The 26,146-nt window shown below is 46.0% G+C and overlaps 1 protein-coding gene across 1 annotated transcript in view; it reads right to left on the bottom strand.

Moving 5' to 3' along the window:
• Window positions 1-3,790: 3,790 nt before the first annotated feature.
• Window positions 3,791-26,146, bottom strand: part of LOC144792897 (transcription cofactor HES-6-like) — a 51,566-nt gene continuing 29,210 nt past the window's right edge. The window contains exon 4 of the mRNA XM_078668102.1: window positions 3,791-4,525. Within this exon, the coding sequence (XP_078524228.1) occupies window positions 4,119-4,525 (407 nt within the window). The 3' untranslated portion in view covers window positions 3,791-4,118. The remainder of the gene's footprint in view (window positions 4,526-26,146) is intronic.

The raw sequence follows: 26,146 nt of genomic DNA on the forward strand, positions 1-26,146 counted from the left end.
GCCATCCCCGATGCTTCCAGGGGCCCCGGACATACCATCCAGCCTGGAGATTTCGTCCTAATTCGGAACTTCCAGCGGGAGAAGAGTCTGGAACCCCGCTGGACGGGCCCCTGGCAAGTTTTGATCACCACCCGAACAGCTCTTCGAGTGGAGGGAAAGCGAAATTGGCTGCATGCACATCATTGCAAGAAAATCTCTCCGACCCTGACGTCGACCAAAGACGTGACCACCCAAGAAGAGCTCCTGAACAAAGACCAACCATCCCTGAGCTGCTACCCTGAGGCAGAGACACTCGAATTGGCGGAATTCCCTGATCCCACTGTGCCATCCAGAGAAGGGTATAACCTGCGACGAAAGAAGGGAGCTTCGGCTAAGCAGACCACTGACTAAGTTACAATTCTCAGACTGGTGGCCTAACACTACTAAGGCTGCCAGGAGAGAAGCCCAACGAAGTTTGTGGTTCTGCCCACTACCGAGCACCTTGAAGATGATGGAAGCGCCCGATACGAAGATGATGGAAGCAACCGGACATCCGAAGACCCACTACAGAAACCCGAAAACTGACAGGTTGCACAGCTCAAAGACTATTGCTCTTCTTATCGCTCTTCTCTTTTGCCTCCTCCTCATGACTACCTTCTGGATCGTGGAAGAGAACGCACCGGCTCATAAGACATTTCTAACGACTGCACAGCCTACCACCATGAAAGAACACTACCTGGTCTCTCTTTCACCTCAAATCCAAGAAAGGCGTAAGGAGTTCTGGAACAACTCCTTCGTACAGTTGATGCACCAACACAACCTTGCTGCCAATGCCACGAATTGCTGGATCTGTGGGTTGATACCACATGCCACCGGACATTCCATCCCCTTCATCCCTTCACCTTTCTCTGTTCATGGTTCCTGCCTTGCTTGGCTGATCCTCTTGCAAGAGAGCTACAGAGACAATGCCACTTCCAGCGGAACTATGTCGCACTTTTATCATGGGGTCTGGCTGAACAAAACCGGAAGAACTGCTGCTCCCTTCTGCCCTCTATCCTCCAATGCTTCTGTTCACATGGACATCCCCGCCAAAGAAAGGGTGGAGATGCAAGTATTCAACAATCCAGCCAGACCCACCTTCTCCTACCTCCGGAAACGAACGGCTGCCACCCTGACTGTGGCCCTATCTGTCGTCAATGTCTCGGGCCTTGTATGCATCACAGGCCATGGGACACAACTGGTGGGCCACAGCGCTTGCCGCATCACCAGAACTTTGGACTCAACCGACCCGCCCTCTTTTGTCACCTCTCCAAACATGTACTTCGTCTGCGGTACAAAAGCCTACACCTGGCTCCCAAAGGGCTGGGGAGGTACCTGCTACATTGCCTTCATCCTTCCTCCGACCTATGTGGCTCCGGCAAACCATCACCGACAAAAACGAGCAAAGGACATTGAGCAGGCCGACTCCACTGGAGCACAATTCTTGGATGCAATAAAGGGACTTGTTCCACTTTGGGGTCCGATGGCGAACAGTCGTGCCATTCGGCATTTGTCCCAGGCAGTCGAAACAACGATGAACATTACAGCTGGTATCCTCACAAACAATACAGCCGAGCTTCAAGCGGTCCGTCTGGTGGCTCTTCAAAACCGCCTTGTTCTAGATGTGGTTCTGGCGGACCGTGGAGGAGCATGCCGTATCATCGGGTCCAGCTGTTGTACCTACATACCAGACAATTCGCCCTCAGTCTACAAAGCCATTGAACACCTCCACAGACTCTCCTCAGAAGTTCATCAGGAACAAGACGGATGGTCACTTGGGAGTTGGTTCTGGAGAGCTGTAAAAGACTGGGGATGGAGGTTGTTCATGATCGTACTGATACCAATCGTCGTAATATGTGGACTCTGCCTGGGTATTCAATGCTTGCCGCCTCTGTGCTCACTGTTTGCTAACTGTATTTGCCCTAAGACTCCGAACTTCGAAGCTGAACGCATGAAAGCTTTGTATGATATCGAAATACGTAATATAATGGGGATAGACATACATTGACAAGCTGGCTAGATATGTTGAAAAGGGAGGACTGTTAAAATCTGGATTGTGGCGTAAACATTATCGGCGCCATCTTGTCCTTTTCAGATCCATACGTGCGCGTAAGCAGCAGCCATTTTGATTGCCATGGTCTCTCTGCCCACTGCCAATAGCCTGCGCGTCTCTCCCCCTCACTCCCCGGCCTCGCAAGCATCCCCCCCCCCCCGCGCCCCGACAGCCCCCGATCTCTCCTGCTTGGGCCATAAACGCACCTCCAGCGCGACCCTGTCCCCGGGCCACATCCCGTGCTGAACCCCCTCACTCTTTCATCTCATTCATAGAACAGGCCCTTTTGATAACCTCTTCCTCCCTGCCCAATTGTCCGGCCTGATCCCAGGCCATCACCTAGCCCAACAGATACGGTTTATTGCCCCCTACAGTAGGACCTCGCCTCACATCAAAGGAGCGGGGATTAATCAATGCCTTCACACCCCTAGATCCGACCGATCGCCCGCATTCCTGTTCCCAGCGGAATGTCCAGCTGCGCGATAGCCATCATGCTGAGATTTGGGTGGGGACCCCTACTGTAGATATGTGTGAGAACGGGCCTGAACCGAGGATTCCAAAGATGCCTTTTTCGTACTTCAAAGCAATACCACTGATGTCATAAATGTAATAAAGCCATAAACTTGTGTATAAGAGACCAGGCCTCAGAGATGCGGTTAGAGCACCTCGAGAAGATACCCTGTTGTCTGATTTGACGTGTTCTGCTCCGTCGGAATAAACTCCTGTTTCCTGCCTTCTGTCTCCAGCGCCTGCCTCTTTGTTTGGTAATCTCGAATGGTATGAGAGGCGGCTAACGCCGGGCAAACACTGAAGGTTCTTGGTCGAATTCGGCCCTACCTTTTCACAACACGGTGCGGGGGGGGGGCCTAGCTCCAAGGGGCCCCCTCGGCACTGAGCTCTGGCTGGGAGAGCTCCTGATTGAGCCCGGAGGGGGCCCCCCTAAGTACCGTGCAGGGAGGCCCCCTCACTTTTCGTTACACCAGTGTGGCAAGCAGGCACCCTGGCACAAAGGCTTGTTTGAAGGATTGTTTTACCTGTCTGCCGGGCCTCTTCGTTTCACAGCACATATGACTCAATTAACGGGGTGGTTGTCTTTAGCCAAAAGGAAGAGCACATGTTTTGGATGTAAGGTAGAAGCGTGGTCTGGAAATGCGCAACCCCCTTCCCAGGACTCCAAGGCTCGCATGGGGGGCGCACCCCACAGATTGAAGACCTCTGGACTACAGAGCAACAGTGCCAATGTTTGCGCAAATCAGCACTTTGTGCGCAAACAGAGGACAGGAATACGTCATATAATGTTAAATATGGCGCATTTCTGACCCTTTCCTTTCACGCAGCGCAGCAAGGTGTCTGGCTACAATGCGGTGTGTAAAACCTTGATAAGTCGACTCGCTAGTGTCCATCAGTCTCATTATACTCAGCATTCTGCAAAGTGGCCTAGTTTCATGAACTCTTTAAGTGCCTTTTATTGGCAATAATACCTGTTAGATGATTCTACATACAAGTAGTCTAGAAGAGCGGTTAGCATTATAACCACTAGAGGAACCCTTTTGCACACACATTAAAAGTTGGCAAATAAATAGATCACATGGGCCACTTATCTCTCATGCTTGCACATGCTTTTCGACAAGGAGACACTCTGGTATCTTGACTCCATGCACAGTGCACGCATATGTGTATTAAAATAAGCACAAAATGCAAGAGATAGAGTTAGCACTTGACTTTTATTAATTAGAAGTTAATTTAATAATTATAATGCTTTAAGTGGAAATCAAAGGCATTTATTATATTACTGTACGCTAATAAGCATAAGAAACGTTATATAAATAATTTAGAGGTTTGAAATAAATAGAGAGCAACATTCAGCCTTCTACAAAAGAGGCTACACATGAGGTTTACTTCGGCATGAAGTACCCGGATCTTTAGTCCACCGACAGGAGCTAGCTCACTCAAAGGTGTTATAAAGAAGCATATCTATAAGATACATATAGGAAAGTGTCTACATTGGAGAAGAGAAGTTTGGTTGAGATTATTGACTTGGTGGACCTCACCAGGGCCGCCACATATTTCGTGCTCCTGGGCTTTCACTATCATGGGCATCTATAGGCAGCTCAGGGGGGCTGGAGAAGTGAAGCTGAGGAGGGTTCCGAGGGAGATCTGCACCCTTAGACAATGAGGACACACCTAGCGGTCTACTGGTGTCCACCTTGTCCTCGCTTGGCGAATGCCGGCAGTCGTCGTGCTCCGGCTCCAACATGGCAGGTGATGAAGGTCGTGCGGTGTCTTGGCCGGCCTCTTCACTAGACTTGGGTAGGGACTTCAACAGGTGGTTCAGCATGCGGGCGCCCAGGCTTTTGTCCATCCACTCGCAGGTGAGGAGAAGGTTGTGGACCTCATGTACGCACTGGATGTACCCTGTGCTGTACTTCTGCTCATCTACACCCTCCATGGGATCTGCAGAGGAAAAGAAATATTCGTCTAAGGACACAGTGCTTGACAATATCATAAATCCTTTCTACATTTTTGGTCTTGTGACTTTGCCAATAACTCAATCAACAAGCAAGTTAGGATCATATTGAGTTCTAACATAGAGTTGCATACAAGTCTTTCTAAACCCTTCCCTCTGACTCTTCCCCCTCTACATCCCTTTTACTCATCCCAAGCCTCCTCTTACTGCAATGACCTAAAAAATAGAAAAACAAAATAAAAACATGTCTAAGTCCTTCCGTCTTCTATCCATCCACTATCCTTCTGAATCCAAATAACTGACTAGCATATCCACCACTCAAATTACTTTCATATTTCACTAAACAAATTCACCACGTATCCTTTATGGGTTCCTGAGTAGCATGCTACTCGCCAAAAAAGCACTTCGATGCTTGGTCAGAGGTGGTAAGAACTATATAAATGCAATTACAATACAATACTTTTCTTTAATATGGTTTTGTTTGTGTCATATATATATTTTTAAAGGTTATGTGTTTTTACATAATTTTCTCCCACAGGAGATAGTTCCATAGAAAAGGTTTCAAGGAAACTATTAAAGTGAATTGTGTTGGGTCTGCATAATATTTTCTGATCAAATGATTGTCCTGCCGGTACTTCATGCCACGTTTGTACGTGAGTTATACACGCATGTTAAATTTTAATTTGTGTGATAAGTGCAATTTTTGTTGTTTCAGAAATGAAGGCTGTAATGCATGCTAAGTAAGGTGAAAACGTTTTGCAGTTAACTATCATCACCAGTCTTGAACAGAAAATATCTCAGAAACATGTTGGCCTTCATATTGAATAAGTAAATGAAGTTGGAAAGTTGGGGTTCTTGCCACATTTGTATCTATTTCTCATTTAGTGTATTGAAAAGTGCAAACTTCAGCACAGCCACCTAACCTCCGTATTTCCTGAAGCCTTGCAAGAGAATTTACACTAAGGTAAATGCGTCCGAATGCAAACATGGTGCAGTTAGGTTCAGTTACAGTATTTTTGTTAGTGTACGACTTCTGTGTTGAACAGCCAGTTGTCAAAAAGCAAGTCAGTTTTTTTCGGTAGAGTTATTTGAAGTTCACTTGTTTTAACATCCGTGTTCTTCACATTGTCTAACCGTTGTGAACACTGTTTGTCCATTAGGCAGGAACATCAGTGCTTAATTTGAGCCGGTGGTTTCCGGTGCTCGGCACTGGCACTTAATTGTCAACACCATCACTTTTGACAGTCTGCCACATGGTGGTACTGTTTGTCTAATTTAGAGATGAGCACTACAACAGTTATTTATTAATCCAGCAACATAAAAAATGACTAATACATGCCACCCAAGCCATTCTTTAAGGGGTGTGGAATAGTCTGAATTGTCACACTTGCAGGAGTCTGATGGTTAGTAGTTGTGGTGGTGTGGTTATGGACAGCACCGGTAGGGAGAATGGTGTGGTGGAGGCTGCAATGGCCTCTTGACAAGAGCCCTGACACTTCATTTTTTTACAAATTAAGCACTGCAGGAATGACAAACTGTACCTCGCAGCTTAAATAGAGTGGGACTGAGTCCAGAGAGCACATGTCTCAGCTGCATTTGAAAACTGCAGATCAACCTATCATTCAACTTGATGGATAAATTGAGTACCATTGAATTAGATATAAATTAAACTCGTAATTCCCAGCGCTACAGAATGGGAAAACTGATGCTGAACGCACTGCATTGATAAGACATAACTTTCTTTGGTGCGGTTCCACTACATAAAGTTTGCCTCATGCAAGAAATGAATAATTACAGGAATTATTGATTGCTGTGAGTCCACTCTCCCTGGCTGAGTCTTACTGGCCAGCATCCGCCAATTGTGGCATAAACTCCATCATTTCCTTTAAATCATGTTTCTAAGGATTTAGTAGTGATGGTAGTAGGACCCTGATCATACGTTTACCAGAAGACTGGACCCCTTCTTCAAATGCTAACGACCTGCACAGGAAGGAGAGTGATGTATGTGACACTATTCCCAAAGGCAACCTCATCTCATCATTGGATTCCTGTTCTGGGCTCTTTCCCTCAGACTCAGATGTTGAATCTCCTGTCCCAAGCTTGCCATGGCAGGGGCTTCCTTAAAGGATCACTCCTAATGAACCCCGCAGTAGATATCCTGACCATCCAAAACTGCCCGCCTCCACCCAATACCTGGACTCTCGGCTGCCTCCAACTGTGAAGCAAAACTGTTAACCGGCTAGGGATTCAAAGGTCCTTGTGCCCCATTCACTTACATTTCATTTTAAGTATAAAGTGACTTAAGATAGGAGCAACACACCATGAGAAAATGTAGGAATGTGAGTCGCAAAGGAGCAAAGAATTTGCGGTTTCTGGAGAATGGAAATGGAAATCGAGAATAAAACTAACAGGGACCGATTAGGACAGACCTTTCCACCACTTGGATGGACATTAAGGGCATATGAGCTAAAGTAGGATCTGGCAGGTGGCGGAGCAGAGCAAACCCGTCAGACCTCGGTGGCAAATGTCAGAGAGCGAGCAGGAAAATAGAACATAGATGGAGCTGGTAGGCATCAAGGGGAGAGATTGTGGACAGATTTAAGGAAAATGCGCAGAAAACTTAGGAACTAAAGTGAAGTGAAGGTTAAAAAAAGAGATAAAGACATAAAATGTGGGCAGCAAAAGCCCTGTAGCCCATGATCCTAGAATTCACCACCTTCAGTTTGTCCAGCTTAGTCAGACCATGTTATTTGTTTTGTTCAACTACAGCTGATGCAGGAATACAGGAAAGCATTGTGTATACACACCCGCTCTATCTCGAGTAGCCCCTAAGCTCCCATTAGATCATCAGCCTGTTTCACCATCCCCTTCTCCATGGACTCATCCACTCTACTCGATTGCTGCTCTGTAGTCCTCTTCATTTTTTTCTTCTCAGTTCAGATCCAGATCCAGAATTCAGAGATTGACCAAAAAAAGTTAATCCAGAAAGAAAGATCTTCACCCTAACAAAATCTGCACTCTTTTGTGATTGCCAAGACTTGATGTCTGTTTTTATTTTATTTTAGGTGCTGTAAGGCCCCCATAGTCCCATTAGGTAGATCTTCCAGCAAATGTAAATGTTGGTAGAATACTACAAGAGAGTATGCATAGGGTATATACTAAACCCCCATATTTTTGGCGTATAACTCATACAAGTGATTTTAATGGTTACCATTATTGTTAACTGTTTTTTGTCTGGGTCCTTCATCCATGACTTCCACGACGGACATAAATTAGGTGATAAATACTCTAATAAAAGCAGGGATAATAATATAAAACTGGATATATTGCCACTAAAAGAACAGTTTTTGACAATATATGTTTCTCTGCTTATTCCCTTTGAGTATCGTATGTCTAAGCTGCAGGGCAGAATAAGCTGGTACATCTTCTATATGTGTGGCGAAATACATAAAAGTGGGGAACAGTTAATAACAAACAGAAATGTAGACAATAACCTGTAGATTGAAGAACCAGACAATCAGCCAGCAAGTATGGAATCTGCTGGTGGACATTCTCACCCAAATATGACCCCAAATTTTGGCAAAGACCTGAAGAAGGGCAATATTTCTGAGGAGCCTGTGATGGGGGAGGAATGGCAGATCCTAGGCATATGATTCTGCAATCTCTCTCTTTTTAATGCCTAGAACTTTTCACCCCATAAGAGCATCATGGAAAAGCCAATCAAGCGACGGAGATTGATATTCTGAAGATGGGTGTGGAGCTTGACAAGCAGACTAAGGTCAGGGGCACTTCTGACAAAAGAGTGTACTGAATCCTTAGCTCTGTCCTCCACTATGGGAGATACTTCAGAACTACAAAAGTAGTATTTTTAGAAAAAATATAAAATGAATGGTAGGAAGGAAACTCTATTTGTACCTGGCGGCATATTTACAAGTGGATATTGCCACCAGAATGTCACTTAGTGACGTTCTGGTGGCAACATCCCCTTCTCCTTATTTACAAGGCGGCGTTAAGCCACTTAATGTGGCATAACGCTGCCTTGTTAATATGGCCCTTTTTCACGATTGACTTAGCATGAAAAGGGTGAGCAATGGCTGTTGCAGTGGGTGTTCCCCTGCAACACCTGTTGCTTTTTGACTCTGCCCATATTTATTTAGGATGGTGCAGCGCCAAAAACTAAGGCCAGGTAAAATCTGGTCTGAGGATGACGATATGAGGGGAGAAGTTATTAATTTCTCCTCGTATTTTGCTTGTTCTATGTGTGGTGCATTCTGTGGAGGTAATTCGATATATATGTAAAACAAAGAGGTAGGTCGCAGAGATTGCAGAGAAATAGCTCTTAGGCTGCAGGCCTTCAGTGAGTCATAAGAACAATGATAGACTGCTGCTAGACTTTAACATACATGTATGTATGCACTCATGGAAACTTTCAAGCAGAAGCCCACCTGTACAGGTTTAATATATACGCTTATCTGTCCTGCACTTTGTGGTTTTTCTATTTCAAACCCGCCATTAGGCATAGTAGGAGAATTGTCTCAGATACTTGGTCTGGTTGTATCATGGCTTACCAGTCCCCTCTGGACAGGCTCCATCTTGGCTCACTGCTCCCCTTGGGGCAAGGGCTGGGTCAAAGCTAGACATTCCGCTTGAACCATTCCCCAGTCCTGATTGGCTAACCCCACCTTTATGTTTATGTTTCCAAGCATTTAAACAATAAAAGAATAAGGTGGATTACAAAGCAGAGATCTCCAATCTTGGGACGTCATTCAAATGTCCTTAGTCATCTGCCTTCACTCATAGATGTGTGCAGTAACACAGTCACATATATTGGCCTCATTTCAGAAGTGAGAGCATGTTCTGACAATCATCAGAACAGCTGCTTCCACCTTCATGTTGAAAGAAATTCAGAAGAGACGCAACCTTAAAGACTATGGAGCAGATTTACAAGTCCTGGCACCTCTTTTACGCCGCCGTTGCGTCACTTTTGTGACGCAGCGGCGGCGCAAAAGATGCACCATGGTGCGTGGTATTTACAACGTGACGCATCTGGGAGATGCGTCACGTTGTAAAGTCCTGCGCCAGAAGGATGCGTTCCTGCGCGGGGGGGGGCGTTCCGGCGCAGGAACGCCTTCTAAAAGTGGCTGAGTGAAATCTACAAGATTTCACTCAGTCAGTTTGGGGCCCATGCTGCGTCAAAACCCTGCGCCTGCTTGAAGCAGGCGTAAGGATTGACGCAGCATTAACAAGATAGGGCCCCACAGAGCATTGCTGGAGCTGCGTCGCGCTTGCGACGCAACTCCAGCAATGCGTCACTTTTACGGCACAGATGCGTGACGCATCTGTGCCGTTTTTGCCCCATGGTGCGCCGCATTGTAAATGCGGCGCATCCATGGTGGCGGAGGCATGGCGCACAATAAGTGGCGCATCCTTGCTGATATGCAGGGATGCGCCACTTATTGTTAAATATGGCCCTATGTCCTTATTAGTACAAAATTATACATAACCTTTCTGGAATGCGTTCACAAGGTCTTAAACTCCGTGGTACTCTCATCTGTGGTACCAGGCATTATATATCGACCGTATCTCATTGGCTGATCAACATAGGTCTTTCACAGTCTAAGACAATTTAGGATGCCCTGTGTGAGCCAGTCATGGATCTCTGCAAATGCCAGGTCAGCAGTGGCCATCTTGAATAGAGGAATCATGGAAGCCACGTGGCACTTCGGTTCCCACACAACTGCTTCGAGTGGCAAGTATTAAAGGCCCCAGAGGTGATGACTTAGTTTACGCCTGTGTTGTCCAACGTGTGGTCCACGAGCTGCAATGTCACCAATACAGTGACATGGATTTGAGTCATAATTTTATTTCTATTGATGCATTTTAAAACGTTTAAATATTTAACTGTTTCTATATTAATTGCGTGTGTTTTAAATTGTGTATGTCTTTTATGATCATCTAGGAAATTACCAAATAAAGATTATTTGAACTTAATTCATAATGATGTGCTTTCTTGCATTTAATTATATTACTGGCCAATTTACTGGCACTGTTGTTTGCAGCAGGACCATAAACTACTGAACTATTTCTCAAGATTAGACTAGTACTTGTTCCCTGGTGGTTATAGAGAGATCTGTGACCTGCAAGTTGCATTCACTGTTGTGCAGGAAGCACATTATCATTGCTTTTAAACTTCATGCAAATGGTAACAAGTTCCACGTAAAACGATAAAGGTGCTTCTGCATTCACTGCCAAGGGTCTTAGTGGGCTGGTGAGCGGACGGTAGGATGGCAGGCAGTCACATGCACTGTGCCAAACAGGTACCTGCAAACCAAAATTGGTAAATAACTGAGGTTTAAACAAAGGCCATCTGTTCTCAGATATTTATCGCTAATGACATGCAAAGTGGGCGTACCCAGCCTGTTAGCGACTGAAAGCAGTCGCTAACATCGCTATCGCCTATTATCAACGGAGGCGTAGCGATGAAAAAATTTGCGCTAAGCGCGAATATCGCTGAAAACGAACGCCTGCTCAGATCAGTTCTTAGCCATTATATCCAATGGGAGGTGGATATTCTGGCTAAGTCCCCATTGGTGATAATGCGTGAATATCGCTGGATTACCAGCGATATTCACGCATTTCGCCGCTAACGCCGGAAATTTTATCGCATTTGAGATAAACGTTGCTAATAGCACGCTATCTTTGCGATAAACTCCAGCGATGCCCGGCGATAGAAAAAATTTCGCTAAGCTTAGTTAGCGATAAATATCGCTACTTGTTGATAATATGCCCCTTGGTGCCCTCGCTTTTCATCCTAGTGGTAGCCTGTAACTTGAGATATACAAGGAGCAAACTATTATCTCCATTAATTTAACAAATATGCATTTTCTTTACATCCTGATACTTGAAGTCCTGTATTTATAGTGAGGAGCAACAAAACTGCAATGGCTAAAAGTCAAAGAGAAGGGGTAGAACTTAATAAAGTACCACTAATCGAGTAGCTTAGTAGTTTCCTATTTGCCAGCATTATGTGACCAGAAAGATGTAAGATGTTTCATGTTTAGAAAACAATATTTAGAATTTAGTGTTATAAGAGGTTCTGCTGCTCCTGATTGAGAGCTTCACTGCCCGGCTGTCTCTTGTCCTGTTGGCCTATTTTTTCTTCCTTACTGCTGCTACTAAGTACAATTTGACCACAGGGTGGGCAGTGTGGCATGGGAGTGGGGTATGACTACTGTTTTCAGACCTCAGCTGATTATACTTGCCCACTCGTACCCCATTCTCAACTGAATCACCCACAGCTCAGCTCCTTCCTGCAGGTGCCAAATTGTAAATGAGATGGGGTAGAGAGTGAGATGGGAGCGCGAGAGGATTTTAATGGGGCGCATTCAGCCTGTACAGGAAGACAAGAATGATTAAACACCAAGGGAGTAGCCAGAAAACTGACATACCTCCCCACTTCGATCCGTCCCTCTGAAGCAAGTGAGTGAAGCAAACAAACTCTACCCACTCTGGAGGAGGTCCCTTCATCCTGCCTTCCATCCATCTATCTCTCTATCCTTTTCATCTTTCATGCATCCATCCATCTTTTCAAGTTTCCACCCATCCTTTTACCATTCCAGCCATCTACCCTTTCATCCTTAGTCTTGCATCCATCCTTCCACTCACACGTCCAACCATTCATCCATACTTTTCCCATCCATCCGTCCATCAATTCACTTTCCTTTTATCAATCCACCCATCTATCCTTGCACCCTTCCATTCAGCCATCCATTCATCCATCTACCCATCCATCCAGCCTTTTATTATTCCAGCAATTTTCTTTCACCCACCAATGCAAATCTTGTTTTACCCTTCCATATATCAGTACTATTACCTTCGCATCCATCCATTCAGCCACAGTTTCTTCCTTATTTTCATATGTCCTTCCTTTCACTCTTCCTTCCAACTCTCTCTTAGATTCCCTCTCTTTTCTCATACTTCTTTTGCTGTGGTTAACCCCTGAACTCCGCTATCGTTTTTTCTTTACTTTCGATTTTGTCTACAGTGCTTCAGATAGGACAGGCTCATAAATAACTATAATTGTCAACACCACCCCCGCTTAAGCTGTGAAAGGGAGGGGGGTTCACGTCGTCAATGTTAACCAGTTTGCTGCTGCTGCCGCGAGTTCGCGGCAGTTCCGAAAAACAGGCGGGGCCGCGTCAGCCATTGGCCAACTGCAGCATTGGGGAGGTAGTGCAGCCGTCGGCCAATGGCCGACGGCAACACGGAAGGGGTTAAACACAGTGTGGGCTGACTGGCTAAAGCCATTTCAGAGTGAGACTGCTGACCTGCATGGAGACAGCTCCTTGCGCCCCTTCGAAACGTTGACGCCCTGGGCATGGGCCCAGCTCTCCCATCCTTAAGGCCGTCCCCCAATGGCACATGATGCTGAAGAGGCTGTTTCAGCTCTCTGAGGCATTCTCTAGGTGAGATGTAAGACGGCATCCACATTATGCAAAACTCCTTGTATAGCCATGGATATCTTAAAGACTGAGCACTAGCCTTCTCCGGATAGCACTGCTTTCAATTGTTTTTCCCTAATTGACATGTGGTCAGGGCCATAAATGCCACGGTGCCCCTGTTAGTGTATAAATTCCATCAAGTGTACCTTGTGTATTTTACTTGGTTCTATTGTAAAACACTCAGACACCTTTGGGAAAAGTTCACGCTATATAAAACTGCAATAAATAAATAAATAAATAGTATTCTTCTGATGGGCTGCAGACTCAGGGACTGCAGACTCAGGGGCTGCTTTCAAAGTAGATGGGTTCTATATAGCCCACTCCTAGCCACGGCCTCCTGCAGCGGGTTGTTTATTTTAACATTTTTACCAGGGCTGATTTGGTAACGTTGGGTCATATTATCAAGAACGGAGTTAAGATTATCGCCGCTTTAGCGGCAGGAAACTGCTGCTAAAGTGGCGATAATGGGCTTGATATTATGCCGTAGAGCATTCCAATAGAAGCCCATGTTCACACCAGAACATGGGTTTCTATGGGAATTCACAAGGGCATATTATCAATCCCATTATCGCCGCTTCGCTAAAGCTGCAATAATTTTAACGCCGTTTCTTGATAATATGCCCCTAAATATGTTCCATAAGTAAAGTGCTTTAATGTCCTTAGTCCAAGTTCGCGCCATATAAAACGGCAAAAACAGAACAAAAACGCTCAGTTTTTGCTTTCCGGGTATACAGCAGGTAATCGTTTTAGGCCCCGATGAAAATGTAGTGCTGTTTGGTTGCTGGTTCTGTATGTAATTAAACTGGAAAGGAATATCGAGTTAAATTACGGGGGACATTGACCGGTTTTGGTGAGCGTGTGGCAGAATCCACTTCCTTTCAACAGAAAAAGGCACATTTCCCTCATCTTCTGTAGAAAGAAGCAACATTTCAACAACCTGAAGAATGTCAATCCTAGCACTGACCAGGCAAAACGTTCCAAGTAAAATGGCTACATACTTCCCTCTAGCGGCAAAGTAAGAGAATGCAGCGATGCCTAAAAATGAATGAACCGTGATGATCAAAACACACTATCTCTACTGCACAAAACTATTTGTTTCTGTCCAAAAATGTGTAGTTCAGCGTAAAACAAGAACCAGCCAACATGTTTCTTCCTACTGTCTTCATCTTTCCCTCGGTTCTTGGTCACCGAATATGTAGAACGCAGGTCACTAAAATTAACTGAATAAAACAGATAAATATAGCAGTCACTTGGCACCACCACCCCAGATGTCTGCATAGCTGCATTCCAACTAGATCAAGGGTCGCACAAACGGAGATAAGTCTCTCTCCGCCCTACCAAGCAGCAACAAGGAATCACCAACATAGAAGCAGGACTAACTCGACCTGCCCTCAACAGAAAAGGAAACTGATCTCTCCAAAAAAAAGACAACAACAGACAAAGGACTAAAAAAACCCTGACTTATCTACTCTCTTGTGGCAGACATCTTGACCAGCCCAGAAACTCCAGAAACTTCAAAGAGGTATTTTTTATCACCCCACATCACATATGTTAAATCACCCCAGATCACATATGTTAATTCTACCCTGTTCAAATTTGGCTGGGGCATAAAACGGGAGCAGTTTCTCCTTAAAGTGACCCTACCCCAAGAACTGGTCTCCTTTAGACTAATGTCCTCTTATAGGCAGCACACTTTATACATCCATGTATTTACAACTCAGGTGATAGGGTGTCCTTACTGTAGTACTACACTGCCTCCTGTAACCTGGTTATTTCTCAATGGGCACCAAACTCACTTTATAACGATCGCTACCTCATATATTTCTGGCGCATTAACCTGACCCTAACACCTAAATCTTTTGCCTGCACTGCATCAACATTACCAGTGCAGAAAGTGAAGCTATCCCTCTAAGGCACATCACCAACAACAAAGAAAGGACTACTACCCATTATGTTATCCCTGGTGGCCATCTTGGGCTAGTCCTCCACTGGGGCAGCCATCTTAGACTAGTCACCCACACCCACCGTCCTTACCTAAGACCACTTAGGCTACTGCCCCTCAATCTCACAAACGTCACAAACTCTCTCACGTACACCCCCCCCCCCTTTCTTTCGCCGGCCTACGCCTCCTCCACCATGGTACGCACAGGCGAGCACACTTACAAAATTAACTACCCACCAGGGCTCTCCAAAAAAAACGCCAAACGTTACAAACACAACTTCCTGAAGGCTCACCCTGAAACACCGTGTGTGGACACCTACTTCTCTCAGAGCAATGGAGCCACGAGCACTGATATCATCTTCCACACTCTGCGTAGAGCACAGTGGAGGAAAGCGCTTCTCTCCATTCTCACTGGTTCCACCACTAGTAAAACCGCTCACAGCCTGACGCTCTCTATCACGCCATCCCAAGTTTTCCCCGGCAGAGCCACCATTACCATATACAACAACGGGATCATTCTATTCCAAGCCACAGATAGGAATCTCGACCGACTCGACCACCTTTTCCCTACTTTCCTAGATCACATTACCAAAATGCGGTCCCCCACCTCGCACACACCAAGATGCACCACACCCCCCAACTCCATGCCCCAACATAACCCACCCTGCCCATCTCACCGGCGGAAGGACGCACCCCCACCCACCCCCAACATAACCCACCCTGCCCATCCCTCCAGCGGAATGACACACATCCCACCCATCCCCACAGTGCTATAGTTAGTCAAACACCCAACGTAACACCTCCACACCCCTCACCCACTGACGATAATCGTCCCCCTTCCTACATCGCACATACCCCCTCCCTCCCTTCCACCCACTCCACACCACCCCACTCCACTCCACTCCACTCCACCTCACACCCCGCACCCATTGTCGAAGATCACTCCACCCACTCAACTCCACCCCACTCCACTCCACTCCACTCCACTCCACTCCACTCCACTCCTCACCCCGCACTCATTGGTGAAGATCGTCCCCCTTCCCACATCACACATACCCCCACCCTCCCTCCCACCCACTCCACACCTCCTACGAGTCTCGCGGTACCGACAACGGACCAGAGCATATCTCCCCTCCTACGCAGCAGTTGTCTCTCTCACTCTATCCCCCCCATTCTCACTCCTCACTTCCCCACCCCCCCAACCAGACACACAGAGCTCACCACCCCTCGCTCCTCAACATCCCACCCACTCCACCCCCCCATACTCAGCCCCCACTACCTTCTTGACACCCCTATTGTCTTCAGTCTTCACTCTTCCCATAACTCTCCGGCGTCGCCCCCCAACGACGTCCCCGCCCTTACGTCCCAGCCGACCCATCCCTCACCCACACCCCTCGCCCACACTCTCTCTCACCCATCGAATACCACCCCTCTCCCTATTACCGCAGAACACTCCACTGACAATGGCACACCCCACCCCCCTGTCCCCAGCTCGCAGTCCAGCTCCCTATTCAACAACCTGCCTACGGCCCTCATCTCCAACGCTAGCCCCAACTCACAGCTCAACCTGATTTTAACAACGCTCCTACAAGTCAAAGACGAGGTCCACACCATCAAAGAACTTCTCCACACACACCCCAGACAACACCGACCTACAACCAACACCTCTGTATCCAACAAAGGCCACACCCTCCGCACAGGCCCTCGCTTTCAGCTCGCTCCAGGGGTGAAACGGGTGGGCTCACACTCTCCGCGTTGGCCCACTATCCCCGACTGCAACAACATACACCGCCCCCGTCGCGCTCATAACTCCTTGACGGCTCATGACTTAGACACCCTCCTCCGCTCATTTGGCCCTGGCCCGGTAAAGCGCACATCGCCCTCACAACTCCCCATACCCACAATTCTCTCGAATCCCATTAGGCACCCAACTCTAAGCAGCAGATGCTCCATCCCCAGCAATCTCAGAAAAATACCCCTCGCGCTAGAACACTCGACCACCCCTCTCACCCCCAGACTCAAATGCATCCTACTCAACTGCAGATCGGCCCAGAGGCACTCCTCCAACATTGCAGATCTCGTCACCTCAATGGATCTTGACCTAGCCATTTTGACGGAAACATGGTTAACTGAAGCCTCCACACCTATCATGGACATATTAGTCCCCCCCAATTACCACATAATTAGACTTGACAGAACCGGCAAGACGGGCGGGGGAATCGCATGCATTTTCAGGAGCAAACTCTCGGTTGCTAAATTAACTTCCCCCTCCCTCACGTCTTGCGAACTCATCTGTCTTGATATCTCCAGCGAGGGCAAACCAGTATGTGCTCTACATCTCATCTATCACCCGCCTAGGGACAACCTCATCTTCACCCAACAACTCATGGACACGATCTCATCCAACGCTGGTCGGCAGATCCCGCAAATCTACCTGGGTGACTTCAATCTCCACTGGAACAATCAGAAAGACGCAGTGGTGAATAGTCTCAAATCTTTCCTTGACGCGTCTAACCTCACTCAAATATGCAACAGCCCAACACACAACAAAGGCTCCATACTTGATCTCATCATCGCCAACGAAGACTCCACCCAATTAGGGGCAATCCAACCTTGTGATTGATCAGACCACCACATTATCACCTTCTTCATCAATGAAAAGGTTAAACCTGTCTCGGCTCAACCCACCAAATCTAAGATCTGGAAAAGGGACATGAAGAACCTTAACCCCAACTCCCTGCCTCCCCACCTCACCAATAGCCTCCTTCCCCCTCCTGGCACCTCTGATGTTCAATCACTGACTGACCACTACCTCGACTCTATGAATTCAATAATCAATGAAGCCGCCCCACTGCAACTAAAGAGAGTCTCCACCAAGATCTCGAACCCTTGGTATGATGGCAGACTCAACGAAGACAGGCGTGCTATGCGAATGGCAGAACGCACATGGAGATCAGTCCCCTCATCGCGGCATCGCAAAATACTTAAGAGCAAGAGAAATGCCTACTTTAGGAAAATAAAGCGCGCAAAATCGGATTTCTTCAGCCTTCAGCTGGACCAAGCAAAAAACGGACCAAGAAAGCTGTTCGAACTAGTCAAAACTCAAACCAAGACGCAACCCATACTCTCAAACGACACAACAAACATCATCCCACACTGTGAAGACTTTTCTGCCTTCTTTAAGCTAAAGACCGACAACATAAGGAGTGACCTCCTTAATGATGTAAGACGATACTCGAGCATCACCAAAATGCCCGACACCCAACCTAAAAATAACGCTTCCTGGTCGTCTTTCGAAACCTACTCTGAAGAAGCAATACACAAACTGCTCGGCACCTTGAAGCCTTCTAATCACCTCACAGACCCACTACCTGCCAATGCTGTTAGAGACTTCATCCCCGTTCTTCTCCCACTCTGGACTAAAATCATTAACAGCTCCCTTCAGCAAGCTCTCATTCCAGACTCCCTCAAAGTAGGGCAAGTCACGCCCATACTCAAGAAACCTTCAGCTGATCCGACTGACTTAAACAACTACCGCCCAATCACCAATATCCCCACTCTGGCCAAGTTGTTGGAAAAATGTGTGCAACTCCAACTAACTAAACACATTGACCAGTTCGAACTCCTCGACCCTCATCAATCAGGCTTCCGAGCGAAACACAGCACGGAAACGGCCATGACACACATAATTGATGACGCCCTCCAAATCCTGGATCGCAACGACTCATGCCTCCTCATTCTCCTGGACCTCTCCTCAGCATTCGACACGGTCAAACATGAGAACCTATTAGAGCTCCTAAATACCAGAATGGGCTTATCCGGGACTGTGCTCAAATGGTTCACTTCCTTCCTACACAACCGATCCCAGAAGTTCAAGATTAACAACGTGCTGTCCTCTCCAGTGCCAGTAGATTTAGGCGTCCCACAAGGATCTTCCCTCTCACCCACGCTGTTCAACCTCATCATGGAACCACTCGCTACCCTGCTCCAGGCATCCAATGTACACTTCCACATGTATGCCGATGACACTCAACTATACCTAAAGGTACAATCCCCGGAAGATATCAAACTTCTGAACTGCACGCTTAGGAACACCCAATCTTGGTTGGTCGACAATCACCTCAAACTAAATGCGTTGAAAACTGAGTTCCTTCTGATATCACCTCCTGCGAAAATTACCACCACCCAAATATGGCTCAATCACCTAACAGCATTCAATGTCCAACCCACCATCGTGGACTCTGCGAAATCCTTAGGCATCACACTTGACGCAAAGCTCAATATGCAACAGCACATTAGCAAAGCAACGAAAGGAGCTAACTTTCAAATCAACACTCTGAGGAAACTCAAACCCTTCCTCCCAGCTAAGGACTTCCAAACTGCTGTACAAGCACTAGTCATCCCCCGCATAGACTATGGAATTGTGGCCCTCAGCGGTCTCCCTCAAGCAACAACAGCACCCTTAAGAGCCTCCCTAAATGCGGCCGCGAGACTCATTTCGGGCTCAAGGAAACACTCTCATATAACCCCTGACCTGAAAGCGCTGAAATGGCTTCCCCTCGAAGCCAGAATACAATTGAAAATTGCGGTTATGACACACTCAGCCATACACCACAAGGCACCCACCTACCTCACTCAAAAGCTGACTATATCAGGAGGTTCGAGATCCAATAGAAGTACTAAAAGTCTGCTCCTGACACCTCGCAGATTCCGTAAGGAAAAAACCTACAAGCGCTCCTTCTCAGGAATGGCACCGAGGATCTGGAATGCACTCCCTCCTGAAACGAGGATTATCTCCTCCACTGTACTCTTCAAGAAAGAAGTGAAAGCCATCCTTATGGCCAAGTTTACATGATCCTCACTGATGCTGCTCAGAGACTTTGCACCGATCTTGTAACGTTGGATAATTAGTGATCCATTAACTTTCTGTTCATGACCTACTGACCTCTTCTGCAGTTGGATCAAAGACCCTGCACCATCCTATAGTATTGTCTTTTGAGGGTTTACTGGTATCCACTGATCTCTATGGCAGCTGGATCAGAGTCTCTGCACCGCCCTATCCTAATGTCTATTTGAATGTTTATTGTTATCTCTAGACCTGTATTGTAGCTAGCTCAGACTCAGCACCGTCTTATATTTTTGTCTATTTGAGTGTTCTCTGCTATTTCATGATCTCTATTTTAGTTAGATCAAAGACTCTGCACCGCCTTATTTTACTGTCTAGCTGAGTGTTTACCTGTATCTTATTGCACATGATTGTTATCCTATTATGCTACCGTTCACTATACTGTACCCAATTACTATGTCTACTCACCCTACTGTGAAGCGCTCTGATATCTGTTAAGATCTTGTTCGCGCTATATAAAACTTTGAATAAATAAATAAATAAATAATTAACTGAATAAAACAGATAAATATAGCAGTCTGCGGCATTTTGCTGTTAGAGGAAATTGCTTGCTACACGCTTGAAATACATAAAGTAATGTCTTCCTATTGAGCTCATACCCGTTTGTGATTTTATTTGTGTTTGTGTCCCTGTTTTTCACTGCTTTCAGGCCTTTGGTAGTAATCAAAGAGGTTAGAGGACTTTCCAAAACTTGTTTAAGGCAATGGGATATAAAAAAGTGTGTATGGGGGGAGTGGGGGCACTAAAAGGGGTGGGGCCTAAGAAGCGTTGTAAAGAATCATTTCTAAGGGGCGTGGCCTATGTAAATAGGGGTGTTACTTAAAGAAGGTATATTAAAATCCTTTACATAGCGTGCCACCTGACCAGTATTTTGATGCTTCTCTATGACCTACAGTTATTGTATTTACAACAAGGGGTGGTGAGGGACAGAGTCTCTGAATTAAGCAGAATACTCTCACCCAGTCAAGAGATCAGGGCTAGATCCAACACCGTTTTTTAGCTCACTGCACCATCCCAGTTTCAGAACCTGGCTGTATGCAAATTAGTCTGTTCCTGTCCCAGTGCATGATGGGAACAGGGCAAACCAAACTACAAAAGCCAATTCTTACACTGGGAAGGAAACAAGCTTCCGGGGACCGGTTTCTGGCATTACAGCCGTCTTCGGCCCGGCTTGCTTGAATCCTGATGGTGCAATGAGCAAGGGACTCATGTCTGAGTATACCCTTCCACGCTTAGGGTGGACAAAAATATTTACAACAAGGGGTGGTGAGGGACAGAGTCTCTGAATTAAGCAGAATACTCTCACCCAGTCAAGAGATCAGGGCTAGATCCAACACCGTTTTTTAGCTCACTGCACCATCCCAGTTTCAGAACCTGGCTGTATGCAAATTAGTCTGTTCCTGTCCCAGTGCATGATGGGAACAGGGCAAACCAAACTACAAAAGCCAATTCTTACACTGGGAAGGAAACAAGCTTCCGGGGACCGGTTTCTGGCATTACAGCCGTCTTCGGCCCGGCTTGCTTGAATCCTGATGGTGCAATGAGCAAGGGACTCATGTCTGAGTATACCCTTCCACGCTTAGGGTGGACAAAAATATTTACAACAAGGGGTGGTGAGGGACAGAGTCTCTGAATTAAGCAGAATACTCTCACCCAGTCAAGAGATCAGGGCTAGATCCAACACCGTTTTTTAGCTCACTGCACCATCCCAGTTTCAGAACCTGGCTGTATGCAAATTAGTCTGTTCCTGTCCCAGTGCATGATGGGAACAGGGCAAACCAAACTACAAAAGCCAATTCTTACACTGGGAAGGAAACAAGCTTCCGGGGACCGGTTTCTGGCATTACAGCCGTCTTCGGCCCGGCTTGCTTGAATCCTGATGGTGCAATGAGCAAGGGACTCATGTCTGAGTATACCCTTCCACGCTTAGGGTGGACAAAAATATTTACAACAAGGGGTGGTGAGGGACAGAGTCTCTGAATTAAGCAGAATACTCTCACCCAGTCAAGAGATCAGGGCTAGATCCAACACCGTTTTTTAGCTCACTGCACCATCCCAGTTTCAGAACCTGGCTGTATGCAAATTAGTCTGTTCCTGTCCCAGTGCATGATGGGAACAGGGCAAACCAAACTACAAAAGCCAATTCTTACACTGGGAAGGAAACAAGCTTCCGGGGACCGGTTTCTGGCATTACAGCCGTCTTCGGCCCGGCTTGCTTGAATCCTGATGGTGCAATGAGCAAGGGACTCATGTCTGAGTATACCCTTCCACGCTTAGGGTGGACAAAAATATTTACAACAAGGGGTGGTGAGGGACAGAGTCTCTGAATTAAGCAGAATACTCTCACCCAGTCAAGAGATCAGGGCTAGATCCAACACCATTTTTTAGCTCACTGCACCATCCCAGTTTCAGAACCTGGCTGTATGCAAATTAGTCTGTTCCTGTCCCAGTGCATCATGGGAACAGGGCAAACCAAACTACAAAAGCCAATTCTTACACTGGGAAGGAAACAAGCTTCCGGGGACCGGTTTCTGGCATTACAGCCGTCTTCGGCCCGGCTTGCTTGAATCCTGATGGTACAATGAGCAAGGGACTCATGTCTGAGTATACCCTTCCACGCTTAGGGTGGACAAAAATATTTACAACAAGGGGTGGTGAGGGACAGAGTCTCTGAATTAAGCAGAATACTCTCACCCAGTCAAGAGATCAGGGCTAGATCCAACACCGTTTTTTAGCTCACTGTACCATCCCAGTTTCAGAACCTGGCTGTATGCAAATTAGTCTGTTCCTGTTCCAGTGCATGATGGGAACAGGGCAAACCAAACTACAAAAGCCAATTCTTACACTGGGAAGGAAACAAGCTTCCGGGGACCGGTTTCTGGCATTACAGCCGTCTTCGGCCCGGCTTGCTTGAATCCTGATGGTGCAATGAGCAAGGGGCTCATGTCTGAGTATACCCTTCCACGCTTAGGCTGGACAAAAATATTTACAACAAGGGGTGGTGAGGGACAGAGTCTCTGAATTAAGCAGAATACTCTCACCCAGTCAAGAGATCAGGGCTAGATCCAACACCGTTTTTTAGCTCACTGCACCATCCCAGTTTCAGAACCTGGCTGTATGCAAATTAGTCTGTTCCTGTCCCAGTGCATGATGGGAACAGGGCAAACCAAACTACAAAAGCCAATTCTTACACTGGGAAGGAAACAAGCTTCCGGGGACCGGTTTCTGGCATTACAGCCATCTTCGGCCCGGCTTGCTTATTGTAGCCATACATATCACACAATATCAGACATGCTCCTAAAACAAGCCAGACCTACTTGCTTTGCCAATGTGTATTGGAAGTATCAGATAAAGGAGCAATAACAATACTTTTGTTGTGAATTATTAGAATTGAAAATATTTCAGTTCTGGGAATATGAGACTTAAGAAACATTTCTCAGCTCAGTGGAAGGAGCGGGGTCTTCAGAGTTTCTCAATCGCTCGCATTCTTCCCATGCACACCACCACTTTCCTCTGCAATGTCTCACTCGCACACCGCCTTTTCCCCCACATCTTTCTGAAATCCTACATCTGTCTATCCCACACACCTCGTGTCTTTCCTCTCCAGGACCCTCTTTTCATCCTCTCCAGCATGTACTTCCTTTTATCTCCTACACTTCACCATCTCCACCACACACAGCACCCACTCACCTGTAAGCACTGCATTTTCTTTTACTTTTGCCCTATAGACAGCTTTGTTCCTCTTTCAGACAGAATCACAATCACAATTGGCACAAGAGGCTAGTGTTCTGTTGATGTACCTCAGATTTCATCTGGAGTCAGGCATTGCTTTATTTTTGTGCTTCAGACAGACTACATATAAAATTATGCACATTTTGGTGCAAGTGAAAAACACATGGCACATGAAACATGAAATGAGGCCTAGTCAGTCTGAAATGCTTGTGGTGAATTAACATGTGTTTTTGCAGTGTAGAGAAAACTCATGATTTCAGTGGCCTCTTTAGCTTTGAAAATAATCATGGAATTTGTTCTCTCTTCCCAGTTCATTTTCTTTGTAATCTACACTCCCTGTTCCTGTCTTAAGAGACTTTGGCTTTGTTGCATATTTAGACAACGCGTAGTCAGTTCATAATACATCTTCTTATAATGTGTATTAATTAACCATGCACCAACATTACACGCGGGGCAAAACACATTTTGCATGAAAAGCTATCTAAAACATTAGAGAATGTTGCTATGTGTATGCATTAACTGTGTGCGCTTTGAAAATTTTCACTGGTGCATGATTATGCTATGTTGTACATTACACATTTTTGCATGTTGTGCACAAATGATAGAAAAGCTGCTTTAAACCAATAGCTTTTGCTAGGTAATAACTAATACAGGGCACTAGTATGGGGGAGGTAAACATAATGGATTTTATTTTCATAAATTAATACTCTTTTTTGCGTTTATTTTGTTTATGGGCCCACCATTAAATGTCTGCCTAAGAATCCAGCATGGCTGATAATCGTGCTGAAATGAGAGACGCATGCGCAGATTATACCAGCTTGCCTCAAGTGGAGAAAGGAGTCAAGGCCACAGTGAACTGTACATTCTTGTTATCGTGCCATGTACCAGTGTTTGTTGAAAGTATAATTCCTGCATGCGATGTGAAAGGAAGGAGGAAAGGGACTGATACATTTTTTCTGCCTTAATGTTGCACATTTGTATAATTATTAATTGTGAAACATAAGACTGTATTAAGCATTAACGCTTCCCTTGTTAAAACTGGTGTTGGTTGTATTTGCCAATGAGAACAGGATGGTGAGACCCTCATGTAATCTATGCTAACCAATCACGGTGCAAGTTCTACTGAAAACTGCAACATTATTAGTATAGTCAGCCAAGAATTAGAGTATAAATAATGACCTTTTGGGGGGCGTGTTGGCTTTTTGCTTTTTAAGCCTTAAGCCTTAGGGCCTTAATCTGAGAGGGAGGAGAAGAGAAGAAGCAGATGAGATCAGACATCATACGGGTTAGGTATGCAAACGTTGCAGGTGCAGCCTGGGAGGAGATTGCATCCGAGGTGAGACAGAGGGAGGTGGCGGTTCTTGCTCATATTTTTTCAGAGAAGTTCTTGCACGTCATATTTTGGCAAGGCAGATCACATTCCTCTATGGTCTTGTGAAGGGCAGGCGGCCTCTCTCAGAGGAACAGAGCAGGGCAGAGAGTGCATCTGATGAGAATAGGTTTAGATTCAGATGCTAAAACTCTAAGTTTATGCTTTGGCTAATTAACTAGTTTTGAAAAGATGTATTTGTCCTATGCATTTATTTCTCTTTATGGGAGATTTTTAGCCAATTATTAATTATTGATTAGCCTTGCAAAATTGTACTCTTGAATTATATTTTCCTGACCTCTTTAAAGAATTCTGATTGACATTTGATGCCTCATTCCCTTTCTTTATGGAATGCTTTGAATGCAACCTATAATATGTTCTTTATTCATTCTATTTTTCCTGTTTTCCAAATTCTGTAACCTGATTGATATTTGACTAATGAATAAAGGGTCAAAGCAACTTAACTTTTGACTAGAAAATAAAACCCTTTAAAATACTCACCAACTCTCTCTGTTGGCTTAAATAATAATTGTATTTTGATTTTTCATGTGTATGTAAAGTCTCCTGAAGGTGATACACAGTAGCACCTTTACGGCGGTAAAATAGAGGTAAATGTTTTTTTTTTTTTCTTCACAACAAATTTTATTGAATGATTAGGGAAGGCAAATATGTGGCTCTCCACAGTCAGGAGATCACCACCAAGCATCATGACACATTTTTAGCAGTATTGCAAAGTCCAAGCAATATAAGAGGAAACACAAGAAACTCCCCCCCTCCTCCACCCGCGGTCCCCAACTACCCAACTGCCCTTCTACCCACCCCTTATCCCTCCCTCACCCTATGCACGTGAGTATATAAAGCATTCAGTACTTGGTCGTATGGTGCCAGGCATGACGCACGTCCTAGGCCTGTGAATCATCCTCCACTCGAAGCTCATCCTCCGGGTCCGCTGGAGGATCCAAGGTCAACCCCCTATACTCCGCCCACCGTTTCCAGATTTTAAAATGCTTACGGGGGCATCCTCTGGCCTCAAACACCGGGCGCTCCAGCCCCATAAAGTAGTCCAGTCCAGCCTTCCATGCACACAGGGGGGGGGGGGCTTGCTCTCTCTTCCATGCTCGCACTAGGTCCCTTTTGGCAACAACAAGCCCCAGCAGC

The sequence above is a fragment of the Lissotriton helveticus genome, chromosome 11 (genome assembly GCF_964261635.1).
Source record: "Lissotriton helveticus chromosome 11, aLisHel1.1, whole genome shotgun sequence".
In the NCBI taxonomy this organism is placed as follows: domain Eukaryota; kingdom Metazoa; phylum Chordata; class Amphibia; order Caudata; family Salamandridae; genus Lissotriton; species Lissotriton helveticus.